The sequence below is a fragment of the Saccopteryx leptura genome, chromosome 6 (genome assembly GCF_036850995.1).
Source record: "Saccopteryx leptura isolate mSacLep1 chromosome 6, mSacLep1_pri_phased_curated, whole genome shotgun sequence".
NCBI classification, from domain to species: Eukaryota; Metazoa; Chordata; class Mammalia; order Chiroptera; family Emballonuridae; genus Saccopteryx; species Saccopteryx leptura.
In genome coordinates this window covers 134,695,743-134,713,111 of record NC_089508.1, presented here as the reverse complement: position 1 = coordinate 134,713,111, position 17,369 = coordinate 134,695,743, and the positions used below count along the sequence as shown (strand labels likewise).

The 17,369-nt window shown below is 48.5% G+C and overlaps 1 protein-coding gene across 3 annotated transcripts; it reads left to right on the top strand.

Moving 5' to 3' along the window:
- Nucleotides 1-19: 19 nt before the first annotated feature.
- XAB2 (XPA binding protein 2) lies at nt 20-17,278 on the top strand. Of its 3 annotated transcripts, XM_066342861.1 has the most exons (20): nt 108-162; nt 854-949; nt 8,246-8,394; nt 8,883-9,006; nt 9,238-9,435; nt 10,330-10,464; nt 10,546-10,710; nt 12,882-13,026; nt 13,137-13,288; nt 13,380-13,499; nt 13,605-13,736; nt 13,832-13,963; nt 14,055-14,168; nt 14,934-15,096; nt 15,181-15,371; nt 15,580-15,702; nt 15,792-15,963; nt 16,222-16,351; nt 16,444-16,553; nt 16,652-17,278. In XM_066342861.1, the coding sequence occupies exons 2-20, from the start codon at nt 935-937 to the stop codon at nt 16,711-16,713; spliced, it is 2,532 nt and encodes an 843-aa protein (XP_066198958.1). In that variant the 5' UTR covers nt 108-162; nt 854-934; the 3' UTR covers nt 16,714-17,278. The 3 variants fall into 3 exon arrangements, with proteins under 3 accessions (XP_066198957.1, XP_066198958.1, XP_066198959.1); XM_066342860.1 differs by lacking the exon at nt 854-949 and having other exon boundaries at nt 20-162; XM_066342862.1 differs by lacking the exons at nt 108-162; nt 854-949 and adding an exon at nt 195-236.
- The last annotated feature ends 91 nt before the right edge of the window (nt 17,279-17,369 follow it).

Sequence of the window (17,369 nt, the reverse complement as noted above, 5' to 3'; positions counted from 1 at the left end):
TGAGTCTGGCCCGAGGAGCGGCGTGGGGGTGGGGGGGGACACGACACGGGGACGTTCTTCAAATTGAGACGTCATTATAACGCGACTCTTGCGTGCTGGAGAGCTAGGAAGATGGTGATCATGGCGCGTCTTTCGCGGCAGGACCGGCAGGACCTTGTCTTTGTGAGTCCGCTGCGGAGCTGGGGGTGGCCCGCGTGAAGACATAGGGCCTGGATTCCCAGGGTGGATCAGGCATGGTGGGTGACAAGGCTAGGGCTCTGGTTTTTGCGGTAAAGGCTTGGGTTCTGGGTAACGGTTCTGAGCATTACAGTTTCTGGGATAAAGTCTTGGTATCTGGCTTTGGAGAAGCCTGGCGATGGCCAGTGGGATCCTGAAGAGTCAAGGACTTGACAAAATTGGTCCAGGACAGTTACCAGTCAGATGTCAGTGGTCTCTAGAAGATGAGTACTAGCGGCAGGAGGTCTGGTCATGTCAGGTGGTCTGGATACTAAATAGTAAGAGGGTTGGTTATCTGTGTGTCCAGATATTGATACTCAAGAAACTGATGTTTTATCGCTTCATATTCATTTTTAAATATCCCCTAATTTTTGTGAGCGCTATATATCCAGGTAATGACACAGCACTGAAAAGTTCAAAAGGTCAAGTTCCCAGAATAGTTTTCTCCTGTCTTAACCTACTTGATTCTATTAATTTAGCAGCTTGACTATAGTGACTCCATTTTATTTACTTTTCCCCCCTTGTTTTGGGGATATTTTTTCTTCTTCTTTTTGACCCATCTTTTTGAACCATCAACGTGTTCTCTGTATCTATGGGGTTTTTTCTGTTTTGTTTATTCATTTATTTTGTTTTTTAGATTCCACACATAAATGAGATCATACAGTATTTGTCTTTCTCTGTCTGACTTACTGAACTTAACATAATACTCTCTTCATCCATGTTGTCACAAATGGTAAGATTTCATTCTCTTTTATTGATGAATGATATTCAACTGTATATGTACCGTATTTCCCCATGTATAAGATGCACTTTTGGGGGGAAAATTTGGGGTCTAAAAACTGGGTGCATCTTATACAGTAGTTGTAGATTTTTAAATTTTTTTTTGTATTTTTCTGAAGCTGGAAACAGGGAGAGACAGTCAGACAGACTCCCACATGCGCCCGACCGGGATCCACCCGGCACGCCCACCAGGGGCGACGCTCTGCCCACCAGGGGGCGATGCTCTGCCCCTCCGGGGCTTCGCTCTGCCGGGACCAGAGCCACTCTAGCGCCTGGGGCAGAGGCCAAGGAGCCATCCCCAGCGCCCGGGCCATCTTTGCTCCAATGGAGCCTTGGCTGCGGGAGGGGAAGAGAGAGACAGAGAGGAAGGAGGGGGGGGTGGAGAAGCAAATGGGCGCTTCTCCTATGTGCCCTGGCCGGGAATCGAACCCGGGTCCCCCACACGCCAGGCCAACACTCTACCTCTGAGCCAACCGGCCAGGGCCAGTTGTAGATTTTTTACTTGCATTTCCCACCTTTTCGTGCTTGTATGAATTTTATGATGAATAAAACTTGAGCTCAGTAACTTTAGGTGATACATTTTTTTTTCAAATTTCGGGCCCCAAAATTAAGGTGCGTCTTCTATATGGGAGTGTCTTATACATGTCTTATTCATTCATCTATCGATTAACACCTAAGTTGTTTTCATATCTTGGGTGTTGTAAATAATGCTGCAGTGAATGTACAGGTGCATATGTCTTTTTCAGATTTTTGTGTTTGTTTTTAATTTTTCCATGGATGGAGAGAAAGAGAGCAAAGCATCAGCTTGTTCCACGTAGTTGTTCCATTTAGTTATGCGCTTATTGATTGCTTCTCATAGGTGCCCTGGCTGGGGATCAAACCCATGACCTCTGTACCAGGAGGAGGCTTTCCCTACTAGACCACCCAGCCAGGGCCTCAAATTTGTTTTCTTCAAATAAATACCCAGATGTGGTCATAAGGTAGTTTTATTTTTAATTTCTTGAAGAACCTCCATACTGTTTTCCACATTGGCTGTACCAATTTATAATCCCACCAGCAGTGAGAGAGGCTTCCCTTTTCTCCACATACTTACCAGCACTTGTATTTGTTGATATTTTGATGATAGTCATTCTGACAGAGTGAGTTGATGTCTCATTGTGGTTTTGGTTTTCATTTCCCTGATAGTAATATTGAGCATCTTTTCATGTTTGTTAGCCATCTGTATGTCCTCTTTGAAGAAATATCTACTCAGCCTGGTCAGGTGGTGGCACAGTAGATAGAGCATTGACCTGGGATGCTGAGTTCCCAGGTTCGGAACCAGAGGTCACAGCTTGAGCATGGGATCAGCTGGAGCCCCCCTAGTCAAGGCATATATGAGAAAGCAATCAATGAACAACTAAGGTGCTGCAACTATGAGTTGATGCTTCTTATCTCTCTCCCTTCTATCTGTCTCTCTCAAAAAATAAAAATAAAAAAAGAAAGAAAGAAATGTCTATTCTGCACATTTTTAATTGGATTTTTTAAAGGTGAAAGGAAGGGAGATAGCAGACTCCCACATGCGCCCCAACTGGGATTCACCTGGCAATCTCATCTGGGGCTGATGCTCAAGTATTGAGCTATTTTTAGTGCCTGAGGCTGATGGCTCAGACCAACCTAACTGTCCTCAGAGTCTGGGGTCATGCTGTCAATGGAGCCATTGCCTGTGGAGGAGAAGAGGAAAAGAAGGGGGAGAGGGATGGTGAGAGAAACAGCTGCTTGCTTCTCCTGTGTGCCCTGACCAGGAATTAAACCCAGGACATCCATAAGCTGGGCCAATGCTCTATCCACTGAGCCCCCAGTCAGGGGCTGCTTTTTTTTTTTTTTTTTTTTTTTTGGTGTTAAGTTGTCTGTGTTCCTTATATATATTGGATGTTAACGCATTACTAAATGTATCATCTGCAAATATCTTCTCCCATTTAGTAGGTTGTCTTTTTGTTTTGTTGATGGTTTTCTTCACTGTGCAAAAGCTTTGCAATTGAATGTAGTCCCATTTATTTTTGTTGTTGTGTCCTTACCTGAAGAGATATATCCAAAAAGGTATTGTTAAGACTGATGTCAAACAGTTTACTGCCTATGTTTTCTTCTAGGAGTCTTATGGTTTCATGTCTTACATTTAAGGGTTTAATCCATCTTGAGTTTATTTTTGTATATGGTGTGAGAAAGTCATCTAGCTTCACTTTTTTGCATGTATCTGTCCAGTTTTCCCAGCACCAGTTTTTTTTTGTTTTGTTTTGTTTTTTACATAGGCAGAGATAGACAGGGACAGACAGACAGGAACGGAGAGAGAGAAGAGAAGCATCAATCATTAGTTTTTCGTTGCGCGTTGCGACTTCTTAGTTGTTCATTGATTGCTTTCTCATATGTGCCTTGACCGCGGGCCTTCAGCAGACCGAGTAACCCCTTGCTGGAGCCAGCGACCTTGGGTCCAAGCTGGTGAGTTTTTTGCTCAAGCCAGATGGGCCCACGCTCAAGCTGGCGACCTCAGGGTCTCGAACCTGGGTCCTTCCGCATCCCAGTCCGATGCTCTATCCACTGCTCCACCACCTGGTCAGGCTCCAGCACCAGTTTTTGAAGGGACTGTCTGCCCCATTGTACATCTGTGCCTATTTCTTCATAGATCGGGATAGTCAACCTTTTTATACCTACCGCCCACTTTTGTATCTCTTAGTAGTAAAATTTTCTAACCGCCCACTGGTTCCATAGTAATGGTGATTTATAAAGTAGGGAAGTAACTACTTTATAAAATTTATAAAGCAGAGTTACAGCAAGTTAAAGCATATAATAATAATTACTTACCAAGTACTTTATGTCAGATTTTTGCCAAGTTTGGCGGAATAAATCTTTATAAAACAACTTACTATGTTAAGTCTATCTTTTTATTTATACTTTGGTTGCTCCGCTACTGCCCACCATGAAAGCTGGAACGCCCACTAGTAGGCGGTAGGGACCAGGTTGACTACCACTGCCATAGATGAATTGACCATTTAAGTGAGGACTTACTTCTGGGCTCTCTATTTTATTCCATTGATCTGTATATCTGCTTTTATATCAGTACCATACTGTTTTTGATTATTGTAGCTTTGTTTCAAATCAGGGAGTGTGACACTTCCCACTTTGTTCTCTTTCAGGATTTCTATGGCTATTTGGGGTCTTTTGTTGTTCCATATAAATTTTAGGATTGATTGTTCTAGTTTTGAGAAGAATACCATTGGTATTTTAACAGGTATTTCTCTGAATCTGTATATTGCTTTAAGTAGTTAGGACATTTTAACAATATTAACCCTTCCAAATCATGAGCATCCTATATCCTTCCATATATTTGTATCTTCTTCAGTTTCTTTCTTCAGTGTCCTAAAGTTTTCAGAGTACAAGTCTTTCACCTTCTTGGTTAAAAAAAATTTTTTTTTTTTAAGGAAAGTTTTATGGCATTTTTTTTTTAATTTTTTTTTTTAATTTATTCATTCTAGAGAGGAGAGGGAGAGACAGAGAGAGAGAAGGGGGGAGGAGCTGGAAGCATCAACTCCCATATGTGCCTTGACCAGGCAAGCCCAGGGTTTTGAACCGGCGATCTCAGCATTTCCAAGTCGATGCTTTATCCACTGCGCCACCACAGGTCAGGCTTGGTTAAATTTTTAAAAATATTTTTTATTGACTTTTTTAAAGAGAGAAAGAGAGTGAGAAAGAAAGAGGCAGGAAGATCAATCTGTTCCTGTATGGGCCCTGACTGGAGATCAAACTGGCAACATCTGTGCTTCAGGTTGATGCTCTAACCAACTGAGCTATCCAGCCATGGCTCATTGGTTAAATTTATTCCTAGATATTTTATTCTTTTTGATGCAGTTGTAACTGGGATTTGTGTGTGTGTGTGTGTGTGTGTGTGTGTGTGTGTGTGTGTGTGTGAAGCATCAACTTGTAGTTGTGGCACTTTAGTTGTTCATTGATCGCTTCTCATATGTGTCTTGACCCAGGAGGGGCTCCACCCGAGCCATAACCCCTTGCCCCTTGCTCAGGCCAGTGAACTTGAGCTTAAGCCAGCAACTATGGGATCATGTTGATGATCCCACGCTCAAGCCAGATGAGCCTGTGCAAAGCCGGAGACCTTGGGGTTTCAAGCCTGGGTCCTCAGCGTCCCAGGACGATGCTCTATCCACTGCACTACCACCTGGTCAGGTAGAATTGTTTTCTTAATTTCTCCTTACAGTCATTTGTTATTGGTGTATAAAAACACAATATATTTTCTGTATATTGATTTTGCCTCCTGCAAGTTTTCTGAATTCATTTATTCGTTCTAATAGTTCTTTGGTGGAGTCTTTTCTACGTATAGTATTATATCAACTGTAAACAGTGAGAGTTTTACTTCTTTCCTATTTGGATGCCTTTTATTTATTCTTATTTGTCTGATTGCTATGGCTAGGACTTCCAATATTATGTTAAATAGAAGGGTGGTAGTGGACATCCTTGTCTTGTTCCTGACTCAAGAGGAAAAGCTTTCAACTTTTCACCATTAAGTATGGTATTAGCTATGGGTTTGTCATATTTGGCCTTTATTGTGTTGATGTATGTTCCTTTTATACCCACTTGTTGAGAGTTTTTATCATAAAGGGATGTTGAATTTTGTCAAATGCTTTTTCTGCATTTTTTGAGATTATCATGTGATTTTTATCTTTTATTTTGTTAATGTGATGTATCACATTGATTTATGGATGCTGAACCATCTTTGCGTCCCTGGGATGAATCTTACTTGGTCATGGTGTATATTCCTTTTAATGTATTGTTGAAACTGGTTTGCCAATATTTTGTTGAGTATTTTGCATCTGTGTTCATCAAGGTTATTGGTCTGCAACTTTTTCTTATTGCACTGTCTTTGTCTGGTTTTGGTATCAGAGTAATGCTGGCTTTGTAGAATGAGTTTGCAACTGCTCCTTTCTCTTTAATTTTTTTAGAATAGATATCAATTCTTCTTTAAAATATTTTATAGAATTCACCTGTAAAGTCATTCCACTGGGCACTTTATTTGTTGGGAGTATTTTTTTTTTAATTTTTATTTTATTTTATTTTTTTACAGAGACAGAGAGAAAGTCAGAGTTAGGGATAGACAGGGACAGACAGACAGGAACGGAGAGATGAGAAGCCTCAATCATTAGTTTTTCGTTGATTGCTTTCTCATATGTGCCTTGACCATGGGCCTTCAGCAGACCAAGTAACCCCTTGCTTGAGCCAGCGACCTTGGGTCCAAGCTGGTGAATTTTTGCTCAAACCAGATGAGCCCACGCTCAAGCTGGCGACCTCGGGGTCTTGAACTTGGGTCTTCTGCATCCCAGTCCGACGCTCTATCCACTGCACCACCACCTGGTCAGGTTGTTGGGAGTATTTTGATTACTGCTTCAATTTCATTATTAGTAATTGATCTGTTTAGATTTTCTATCTCTTTCTGAATCAGTATTGGTACGTTATATGCTTTTATTTATTTATTTATTTATTTATTTATTTATTTATTTTTGTATTTTTCTGAAGCTGGAAACGGGGAGAGACAGTCAGACAGACTCCCGCATGCGCCTGACCGGGATCCACCAGCACGCCCACCAGGGGGCGACGCTCTGCCCACCAGGGATGCTCTGCTCCTCTGGGGCGTTGCTCTTTTGCTACCAGAACCACTCCAGCGCCTGGGGCAGAGGCCAAGGAGCCATCCCCAGCGCCCTGGCCATCTTTGCTCCAATGGAGCCTTGGCTGCGGGAGGGGAAGAGAGAGACAGAGAGGAAGGAGAGGGGGAGGGGTGGAGAAGCAGATGGGCGCTTCTCCTGTGTGCCCTGGCCGGGAATCAAACCCGGGACTTCTGCACGCCAGGCCGACGCTCTACCACTGAGCCAACCGGCCAGGGCCACGTTATATGCTTTTAGAAGTTTATCTATTTCTGCCTGACTAGGCGGTGGTGCAGTGGATAGAGCATCGGACTGGGATGCAGAGGACCCAGGTTCAAAACCCAAGCTGGCTTGAGCATGGGATCATAGACATGACCCCATGGTCACTGGCTTGAGCCCAAAGGTTACTGGCTTGAACCCAAGGTCACTGGCTTGAGCCCAGAAGTGGCTGGCTTGAGCAAGGGTTCACTCAGTCTGCTGTAGCCCCGGGTCAAGGCACATATGAGAGAGCAATCAATGAACTAAGGAGCTGCAATGAAAAACTGATGCTTCTCATCTCTCCCTTTCTGTCTGTCCCTATCTGTCCCCCTCTCTGTCTCTCTGTCTCTGTTGCAAAAAAAAAAAAGAAATCTATTTCTCATAGATTGTCTAATTTGTTTAATCTCTATTTATTTCTGCTCTGATCTTATTTCCTAATGCTTACTTTGGGGTTTGTTCTTTTTCTAGTTTTTTTAGGTGTAAAGTTAGAAATTGTTTATTTGGGACTTTTCTTATTTTGTGATATAGGCCTGTATAGCTATGAACTTCCCTGTTATAACTGTTTTTGCTGCATCCCATAAACTGAAAACTTATGTTTTTATTTTCATTTGTCTCAAACTTGTTGATTTCCTCTTTGATCCATTTATTGTTTAGTAACACATTGTTTAGTCTCCACATATTTGTGTATTTTCCTGTAGCTGATTTCTGTTGTAGAAATTATAGTCAGAAAAGATGCTAGATATGATTTCAGTCTTTTTGAAGTTATTGAGGCTTGTTTTGTGGCCTAATGTGTGATTTAGTTTACTTTATGTCTTCACTCAGTTCCTCATTGTTCAGGGCTAAAGTCTTCGTGTCTAATCCATACCTGTCTTTATGAGATAAAGATCTAGCTTCCAAGTTCTGGGGCACAGTTAAACTAGACCTGGTGTTTAGGAAAAGGCATGTTGTGAGAAGATAAGGCTTGTTGTCCAGGGCAGAGTGCTGGTGTTGGACCAGAGAGCCTAAGGAGTCTGGTGATCTGGGCAAGAGAGTGGGTAGCTTGATTTGGAAGACCAAATGAGTGATGTCTGAGTGACAGTCTTATGTCTGGCCTAGAACTCTATGACTAAGGAGTCTGATGATCTGGGTCAGATTTTGGGCAGTAGAATTCCGAGGTTTAAGTCTGGACCAGAGTCCTGTTATCTGAGCACCTGGTGACCTGGCTCTGCGGGTGGGCCCTGGGATCTGGGTAAAGGTCTGGAGTTCGGAGTGGGTGGTGTTGTGCTCAGACTCTGAGGGTAGATTTTCCTTTTCCCTGTTACCTGGCTCCACAGGATGAAGAAGACCTCCCCTATGAGGAGGAAATTATGCGGAACCAGTTCTCGGTCAAATGCTGGCTCCGCTACATTGAGTTCAAACAGGGGGCCCCGAAGCCCAGGCTCAATCAGCTGTATGAGCGAGCACTGAAGCTGCTGCCCTGCAGGTGGGAACACCTTCAGCTGCCCTACCTGCCCCAGCCCCAACCCCAGCTGCAACCTATCTCCAGGCCCAGTCTCTGGCCCCAGCCCCAGTCACTGTCCCAACCCCAACCCCAGCTCCAACCTAGCCCCAGCCCCAGTCACTGTCCCCATCCCCAACCCCAGCTCCAACCTAGCCCCAGCTCCAACCCTAGTTTCCAGTCCCCAGCTCCAACCCCAATCCAACCACAACCACAACCACAACCACAACTGTCTAGTCAGAACGGAACTGGTCAGTAGGTCCTAGGTGGTTATTCTATGTTCCATCACTGAGTATACATCCTCTGATGGGTCAGCACACCCTCCCTGATATCCCAGCCTGTTCCCCCATTGCTGATCTTTGTCACCCCTCCCAGGCCCCTTCTTCCAGCAGTTGCCTCATGGGGTAATGCAAAGGATTGTGGGCTCCATAAAGCTGACCAATCAATGTCTGCCTCCTCCTCCAATTCTCCAGCTACAAACTCTGGTATCGCTACCTAAAGGCACGCCGGGCACAGGTGAAGCATCGCTGTGTGACCGATCCTGCCTATGAAGATGTCAACAACTGCCATGAGAGGGCCTTTGTGTTCATGCACAAGGTTGGGGGTGGGGAGATTTGGACCAAGGGACGAGTTGGGAGGTGGATGAAGCTGGAGGGTTGGAGTACTGTTGTCTCTATGCACTTGAGGTTGAGCTAGACTTAATCCCAGGGATAGAGGGATGGGGTGCTGGGTCCTGGTGCATTTTGGCTTGGCTGTAGGCCATCTGGTATCTTTGCTGCCATGCTGTGGTGCCAGCAACTCAGACCCTGCCTCTCTTCCTGCCTCCAGATGCCACGTCTGTGGCTAGATTATTGCCAGTTCTTGATGGACCAGGGCCGTGTCACTCACACCCGCCGAACATTCGACCGTGCCCTCCGGGCACTGCCCATCACACAGCACTCTCGTATTTGGCCTCTGTACTTGCGCTTCCTGCGCTCACACCCTTTGCCTGAGACAGCAGTGCGTGGCTACCGGCGCTTCCTCAAGGTAAGCCCGAGGGCGGTCAGGCTCAGGCAGGTGGTCCAGTCCCCCAAGTCAAGAGTTTCTACTGGCTCATTGGGACACTAGTGTCATGCAGGATGTTATCTAACAGGTGGGATATGGGAGAAAGACTCCTTGAGACAGGCAGGCTTTTGTTTGCATTTTATCTGTTTATTCTTTAAATAGTTTGGGGCAGTATAACTAAGACAGTCCTTGCCTGTAGGGAGCTTTTACTCTAACTGGGTAAACAGATGCATATGAGCTGACCATGTGGTAAAGCTGTGGAAGGCATACAGCTATGGGAATGTATAAGAGGTAGGGTGGAGAGTCAAGGTGCAAACAGGGTGGGGTTGTTACATAGTTTTCTCAAACTTAAAATTTCTGGTATACATTGTAAAACCCTTAGCACAGTGCTGTTTGGATAGGGGTTTGTGATGAAATCATGGCCTGGCCTCTGTAGGTTGGACCATTCATGTCTAAGTCAGGGCTGGTATTAGACCCCTGGTGCCTAGTCTGGAGCAGTCAGGACTGAGGCTAAACCATTGAGACCCAGGGTAGACTGATGGGTCCAAGGATGTATCCATGGAGCCCAGGCTGGGCCCATGGGGCTGAGGCTGGCTCAATTGGACCAAGGATGGGCCCATGGAGCCTAGGCTGGACTAGCAAGGACTAAGGCTAGACCAGTGTGGTTCAGACTGGATCAGTGGGACCAAGAATGGACCCATGAGGCTGAGGTTGGACCAGTAGGGCCTAAGCTAGACAGGTGTGGCTAAGGCTGGCTCTTGGCCAAGACAGTGGTGGTAGGCTGACAGGTGGCCCAGAGCTGCCAAGTGGGGTGAGGGGCAGAGCAGTGTGGCCCTGTGGCTCCACTGACTGCCGGAATGGTGGGCTGGTGCTCAGCTGAGCCCTGAGAGCGCAGAGGAGTACATCGAATACCTAAAGTCTAGCGACCGGCTGGATGAGGCTGCACAGCGCCTGGCAACTGTGGTAAATGATGAGCGCTTCGTGTCTAAGGCTGGCAAGTCCAACTATCAGGTGGGCCATGGGGAAACCGGCTGGTGGGGCAGGCTTATCTTCTTAGAGACTAGGGCTAAGATTCCTTCCTGGGCCTTGCAGCTGTGGCACGAGCTCTGTGACCTCATCTCCCAAAACCCAGACAAGGTACAGTCACTCAACGTGGACGCCATCATCCGAGGGGGCCTTACCCGCTTCACCGACCAGCTGGGCAAGCTCTGGTGCTCGCTGGCTGACTACTACATCCGCAGCGGCCACTTTGAGAAGGTGCGCAGGGACACTGGGTAAGGGGTGGGGTCTCCCACCAATGCACAGCACTTAGAACACATCTTGTTACATGTGTGAGCAGGAAACAGATGTGCCAGCATGTACACACGTGCGTTTACCTTGCTGAAGTCCTGCTGGCAAGTATCTCACCTTTGGGTCAGCCAGACCTGAGTTCTCCATGGCTGTGTTGCCCTGGACCCGCTAAGCCTGGGTGTCTTCATTTGAAAAATTGAGAGTGACAGTCATGCCCTCATCTGTAGCGAGTCAGGTGCTGAGCAGGCAGCAGCATATATTTGAGATCCAAAAGAATAGCTATTTGGGAAGCACTGAAGGAAAGTGGTACTTATGAGAAAAGGAAGAGAAACAACTATGTTACTAAAAGAAAGGAATATCTATAGGTGCAGATAAGCTAACAGTGATGCTGATTCTAAAGAATGTTTTAAATTTTCAGTCTAGTAGTCGTATCTGCTCTCTTATTTTTGCAAACAGTTGTTTAGGAAACAAGTTGCTTTAGGCTCAGTCCAGAGGTTATTTTTTCTTGTCTTAACTATCCCGGGGTTTGAAGAGTAAATGTGCATGACAGTCCCTCTGGGTGGCAGCTCCAACTCCATTTTAAATTGGCTCTGTTTATGTTATTTTTAATATCCCTCTCCCCACCCTTTTGCTTGAGATCTTTCCTTGAAAGAATTGCTGATCACTTACTGGAAAGCAATACTGATCAGTTATTAAAAGCACCTTTGGTCGTCCATAACTGGCAAGGTTCATTTTCAGTATGTCTTACCATTGTCAGTCCCTCATCACTGGAAGGCTCATTGCTGGTATGTCATATCCCACAGAGGAAGGAAATTATTTTTTTAAGACCCTTAGGCCACATTTGAACAAGAGTGTCAAAACAGAGTAAAACTTTACCACCATGTTCCTTTACAGGCAAACATCTTTTGTAGTTTGGTGTGGGTTTTTTTTTGGTTTTTTATTTGTTTGTTTGTTTGAGAAAGGCAGGAAGAGAGAGACAGGAATATTGAACTTCCTGTATGTGCCCTGACTAGAGATCAAACTGGGAACCTCTGTGCTTCCAGATGATGCTCCAACCAACCGAGCTATCCAGCCAGGGCTTTTTTTTTTTTTTTTTTTTTTTTTTTTTACAGAGACAGTGAGTCAGAGAGAGGGATAGACAGGGACAGACAGACAGGAACGGAGAGAGATGAGAAGCATCAATCATTAGTTTTTCGTTGCACATTGCGACACATTAGTTGTTCACTGACTGCTTTCTCATATGTGCCCCAACCGCGGGCCTTCAGCAGACCGAGTAACCCCTTGCTGGAGCCAGTAACCTTGGGTTCAAGCTGGTGAGCTTTTGCTCAAACCAGATGAGCCTGAGCTCAAGCTGGCGACCTCGGGGTCTTGAACCTGGGCCCTCTGCATCCCAGTCCGACATTCTATCCACTGTGCCACCACCTGGTCAGGCTTAATTTTTTTATTGATTTTTTTTTAAAGAGATACAGAGGAAGGGGGAGAGAAGAGGGATAAGGGAAACATTCATTTGTTGTTCTGCTCTGTTGTGCATTCATTGGTTGCTTCCCATGTGTGCCCTGACAAGGGATTGAACCTGCAACCTTGTTGTTTTGGGACGACGCTTTAACCGACTGAGCTAACTGGCAAGATCCCTTTCATAGTTTCTTGAGGCTTCTTATATGAAGTTTCAAAGGCCTTCAATATTTCAGAATGTGGAGCCACCATTATCAGAGTAACGTCTTTAAAAGATTGCGCTCTGCAGATCTAAGTTTATAACAACAAAAATTTCTATGATAAAAGGTTAAATTCAAATTGAAGAATAGATCTGAAGTAGGAGTTAATACCTGAGGGCAATCAACTAAGATATTGGAGAACCATGAGATATTAGTGGGCACTGTATTTAATCATTTGACTTGTGCCCAGATTTTATCTAATTCCGTCTCTGTTTTACCAGAGGTGTTTTATCCAAGTACAACAAGAGGTATTAAGACTACAAATCTCATCTTGCTCAGCTAGGATATAGTCAAGCACAATTCTATTGTCTAGTATAACTCATGCAAGGGAATTTAAAGAGTTTTCCTGGTTGTCTGTTGCTTTGGCTGCAGCTCCAGCGATTTTCTCTAAGGTTTGTGATAAGTTTCTAATCCTGTATTCCACAGGCTCGGGACGTGTACGAGGAGGCCATCCAGACCGTGATGACTGTGCGGGACTTCACCCAGGTCTTTGACAGCTATGCCCAGTTCGAGGAGAGCATGATTGCAGCTAAGATGGAGACCACTTCTGAGCTGGGGCGGGAAGAGGAGGGTGAGCTGCTGGGACAGTCCTGGCAGGTAGGGAGAGTGGGCTGGGAGACGGAAGTGGCTGTATACCGAGGCCCTCACTCCCACCCCCCTGGCCCTCCCCATGGGTCCCAGACGACGTGGACTTGGAGCTACGCCTGGCCCGCTTTGAGCAGCTCATCAGCCGGCGGCCTCTGCTCCTCAACAGCGTCTTGCTGCGCCAGAACCCGCACCATGTGCATGAGTGGCACAAGCGTGTGGCCCTGCACCAGGGCCGCCCCCGGGAGGTGCGTGGTGGCCCTGCCCCTCAGAGTCCCACCCCATGCTTACCTGACGTGGTCCTCATTGCCCAGCCTGTCCCCTGTCCATCCTGCACAGATCATCAACACGTACACAGAAGCCGTGCAGACAGTGGACCCCTTCAAGGCTACAGGCAAACCCCACACACTGTGGGTCGCATTTGCCAAGTTTTATGAGGATAATGGACAGCTGGATGATGTGAGTACATTTGTGTGTGTATGTGTACATACACATTCTTGTTCAAAGGACCCAGTGTGGGGGTGGTGGGCAGGGTCTCAGCCTCACCTCTGCCTACCCTGGCAGGCCCGTATCATCCTGGAGAAGGCCACCAGGGTGAGCTTCAAGCAGGTGGACGACCTGGCAAGCGTGTGGTGCGAGTGTGGTGAGCTGGAGCTGCGGCATGAGAATTACGACCAGGCCTTACGGCTGCTGCGGGTAAACACCACCAAGGTTGTAGGCAGTGGTTGTGGGGGTGTGACCCAGTCTGGGATCTACTTCCTGCTCTCCCCTCCTCTGGCATGTTTCTGCAGAAGGCAACGGCACTGCCTGCCCGCCGCGCTGAATACTTTGATGGCTCAGAGCCCGTGCAGAACCGCGTGTATAAGTCACTGAAGGTGTGGTCCATGCTTGCTGACCTGGAGGAGAGCCTTGGCACCTTTCAGGTGAGTCACCAGGACCCAACGAGTTATGGAAGAGTGGTGGGGCCACCAACTCAGCCCCAGGGTGTGCTCTGACCTGCTCCCGCCCCCACAGTCCACCAAAGCTGTGTATGACCGCATTCTGGACCTGCGCATCGCTACCCCCCAGATCGTCATCAACTACGCCATGTTCCTGGAGGAGCACAAGTACTTTGAGGAGAGCTTCAAGGTGAGGAGGGCTGAGGAGGAGTCCTAGGCAGTGCTGCCCTACCCTACTGTTTTGGGCACTATACTCATCTGCTTGGGCCGCTATAACAAAGTACCATGGGCTCACACAACAGTAACTTACTGTCTCATGGTTCTGGAGGCTGGAAGTCTGAGATCAAGGTGTCAGCTGGGGTTGTTCCTTCTGAAGCCTCTCTCTGGCCTGAAGCTGGGGTTATGGCTTCAACATGAATTTCAGGAGACACAGTTTAGCCCATCCCAGGTGCCGAGTCCTGCTTCTGCGTATGCAAGAAGTAGAGGGAAGGTGTTGGTGTGGGTTGTATGGGCTATCCCTGCTCTGCTGCTCGGGTGACAGGTCTGAGTATGTAGGGTGTTACACGAGTGCATATATACATGGAGATAGATACTGCACATACACGGATAGGAAGGTTGTCCACATACACGCGTGCTGCCCATGGCAGGATGACAGGCCCTGCCCATTGGCCTGGGCTTCAGTGTCTTCAGAGCTGAGGATCCACCCCTTTTGCACCCATTATGTCACCTACTCATGGCTTTGTGAGTCCTAATCCAGCCCTGTCTTTCGGGTCTCTCCTCCGTTGAGGGAAACAGGCAGCATACAAACCCTTCTGACTGTGCCACTATTGTAGGCAGGGGTGGACAGGGAAGAGGCCACTCACCAAACCTGAAGGAGACATGGGCGATGTACTGGCAGACAGCACCCGGGGGTCTTGCCCTGCAGACTCACACATGACTTCTCCTCTTTGAGCAGGCATACGAGCGTGGCATCTCGCTATTCAAGTGGCCCAATGTGTCTGACATCTGGAGCACCTATCTGACCAAATTTATTGCCCGCTATGGGGGCCGCAAGCTGGAGCGAGCACGGGACCTCTTTGAGCAGGCGTTGGATGGCTGCCCCCCCAAATATGCAAAGAGTGAGGAGGGCCAGGTGGCTCGGTGGAGGGCAGTGGGGTGGAGGGCCAGGCCACCGTCCTCTGACCCCTTGTGTCCTGCCACAGCCCTGTACCTGCTGTACGCACAGCTGGAGGAGGAGTGGGGCCTGGCCCGGCATGCCATGGCTGTGTACGAGCGCGCCACCCAGGCCGTGGAGCCCGCACAGCAGTATGACATGTTCAACATCTACATCAAGCGGGCAGCGGAGATATATGGAGTCACCCACACCCGTGGCATCTACCAGAAAGCCATTGAGGTGCCCACCATGGGGGGTGGGGTAGAGCAGGGACTGCAGGTCCCTTAGAAAGTGGGAAGGGTCCTACAGGCTACAGATCTGAGCATGCCTGTGCTGGGGGCTGGCAGGGATCATTCTGGAAGCTCAGGGACCAGCCTAGTGTGTTTGGACCCCCTGCGGCAGCTCTCTTTCTATCTCACACTGTTTCTGGTGACCCTGCATCATCCAGGTGCTGTCAGATGAGCACGCCCGGGAGATGTGCCTTCGGTTTGCAGACATGGAGTGCAAACTGGGGGAGATTGACCGTGCCCGGGCCATCTACAGCTTCTGTTCCCAGATCTGTGACCCCCGGGTAGGCACAAGCCCAGGGAATGTGGGCAAGAGTGGGGAGGCTGCAGCTGAGCTGGCCAGCTCCTACACAGGCACCCCCATCCTCCACAGACAACTGGGGCCTTTTGGCAAACATGGAAGGACTTCGAGGTACGGCATGGCAACGAGGACACCATCCGGGAGATGCTGCGGATCCGCCGGAGTGTGCAGGCCACGTACAACACGCAGGTCAACTTCATGGCCTCCCAGATGCTCAAGGTGTCGGGCAGCGCCACAGGCACTGGTGAGCAGCTACAGCCACCCTTCACCCTGGCCTGGTCTGCCCTCAGGCAGCACAGTCCCATCTCAGGGCCTATCTTCCTGCCTCCACCCTCTGCCCACCCTTGACCTCCTGGGTCTGAAGCATCACGGTTCAACTCTGCTTCTCTGCCTGAGACTGGAAACTCCTAAGGGCTGGGGCCTTGAGGCAGATGGAGGTCATCCGGCACCTGGTGTGTTGTGGAGAGTGTCCATCCACTGTGTCTGCCCCCTTCCCCACCAGTGTCTGACCTGGCCCCCGGGCAGAGTGGCATGGATGACATGAAGCTGCTGGAGCAGCGGGCCGAGCAGCTGGCGGCCGAGGCAGAGCAAGACCAGCCCCCCCGGGCCCAGAGCAAGATCCTGTTCATTAGGTGAGGGCTGGGGGTGGGAGCAAACCCATTCTCCCTCAGGAGGGAGCTTCCTGGGCCGGGCCAGCTGAATAGTTGATCTCCACCTGTTCCAGGAGCGACGCGTCCCGGGAGGAGCTGGCTCAGCTCGCACAGCGGGCCAACCCAGAGGAGATAGAGCTGGGCGAGGATGAGGATGAGGACGAGATGGACCTGGAGCCCAATGGTGAGGGGCTGGGAGCCCAGCTGGGTGCTGAGGGCAGGCAGGGGTGGGACCCCATTCTGGAAAGCTACAGTGACCGTGTCCTCTCCATCTCCCCCCAGAGGTGCGGCTGGAGCAGCAGAGCGTGCCGGCTTCTGTGTTTGGGAGCCTGAAAGAAGACTGACACCCTGCCCTCCCCCCTACAATGAAGCTGTTTGTATGACATGGTCGGAGCCTCCTTCCTGCCTGGCTCTCCTGCCACCCAGGTGCCTCCAGGGACTGCCAGCTCATTCTCCCTCTGGCCCTAGGCCCAACCCCCTCCACCCCCAGATTGGCTGGTATAGGAGGTGTTACAGCCAGGCTCTGGGCTCTCAGCCAGAGTGTACACCCATCCTCACCCTGCAGAGCCAGTTCTGGACTTGTGGGCCCTGAGGCCTCTTTAATCCCTGAGCCTTGGGGCGGTGGGAGGCAGGTTGCCCCCAACTTTTCAGGTCTCACCACCCCTTGCCCTGTAAGATATGTCTACCACCCCAATCAGCAGGTAGAGATTCCCAGCTTCCTGTTAGGAAGACTGGTCAGCAAGCTTGAGAGGTAGGCAGTCCCTGGGACTTAGCTAGCAAGGTGCCTCTGTCCTGGGCAGAGGCCAGGAGCCAGACCTCAGCCAGGGGCAATACAGGGTGTGGCCCTTAGTCTTAAACTCTGGAAAGCCATTAGTGGGTTCTAAGCTATTAAAGGATTTTAAGCATTCAGGGATGTAATCAGATTTGTGTCCTGAATAGGCCACGCAGGCTGCTATGGAGGATTGGCTCGGGCCAGGAGGCACTGGGAATGTGGAGGCTC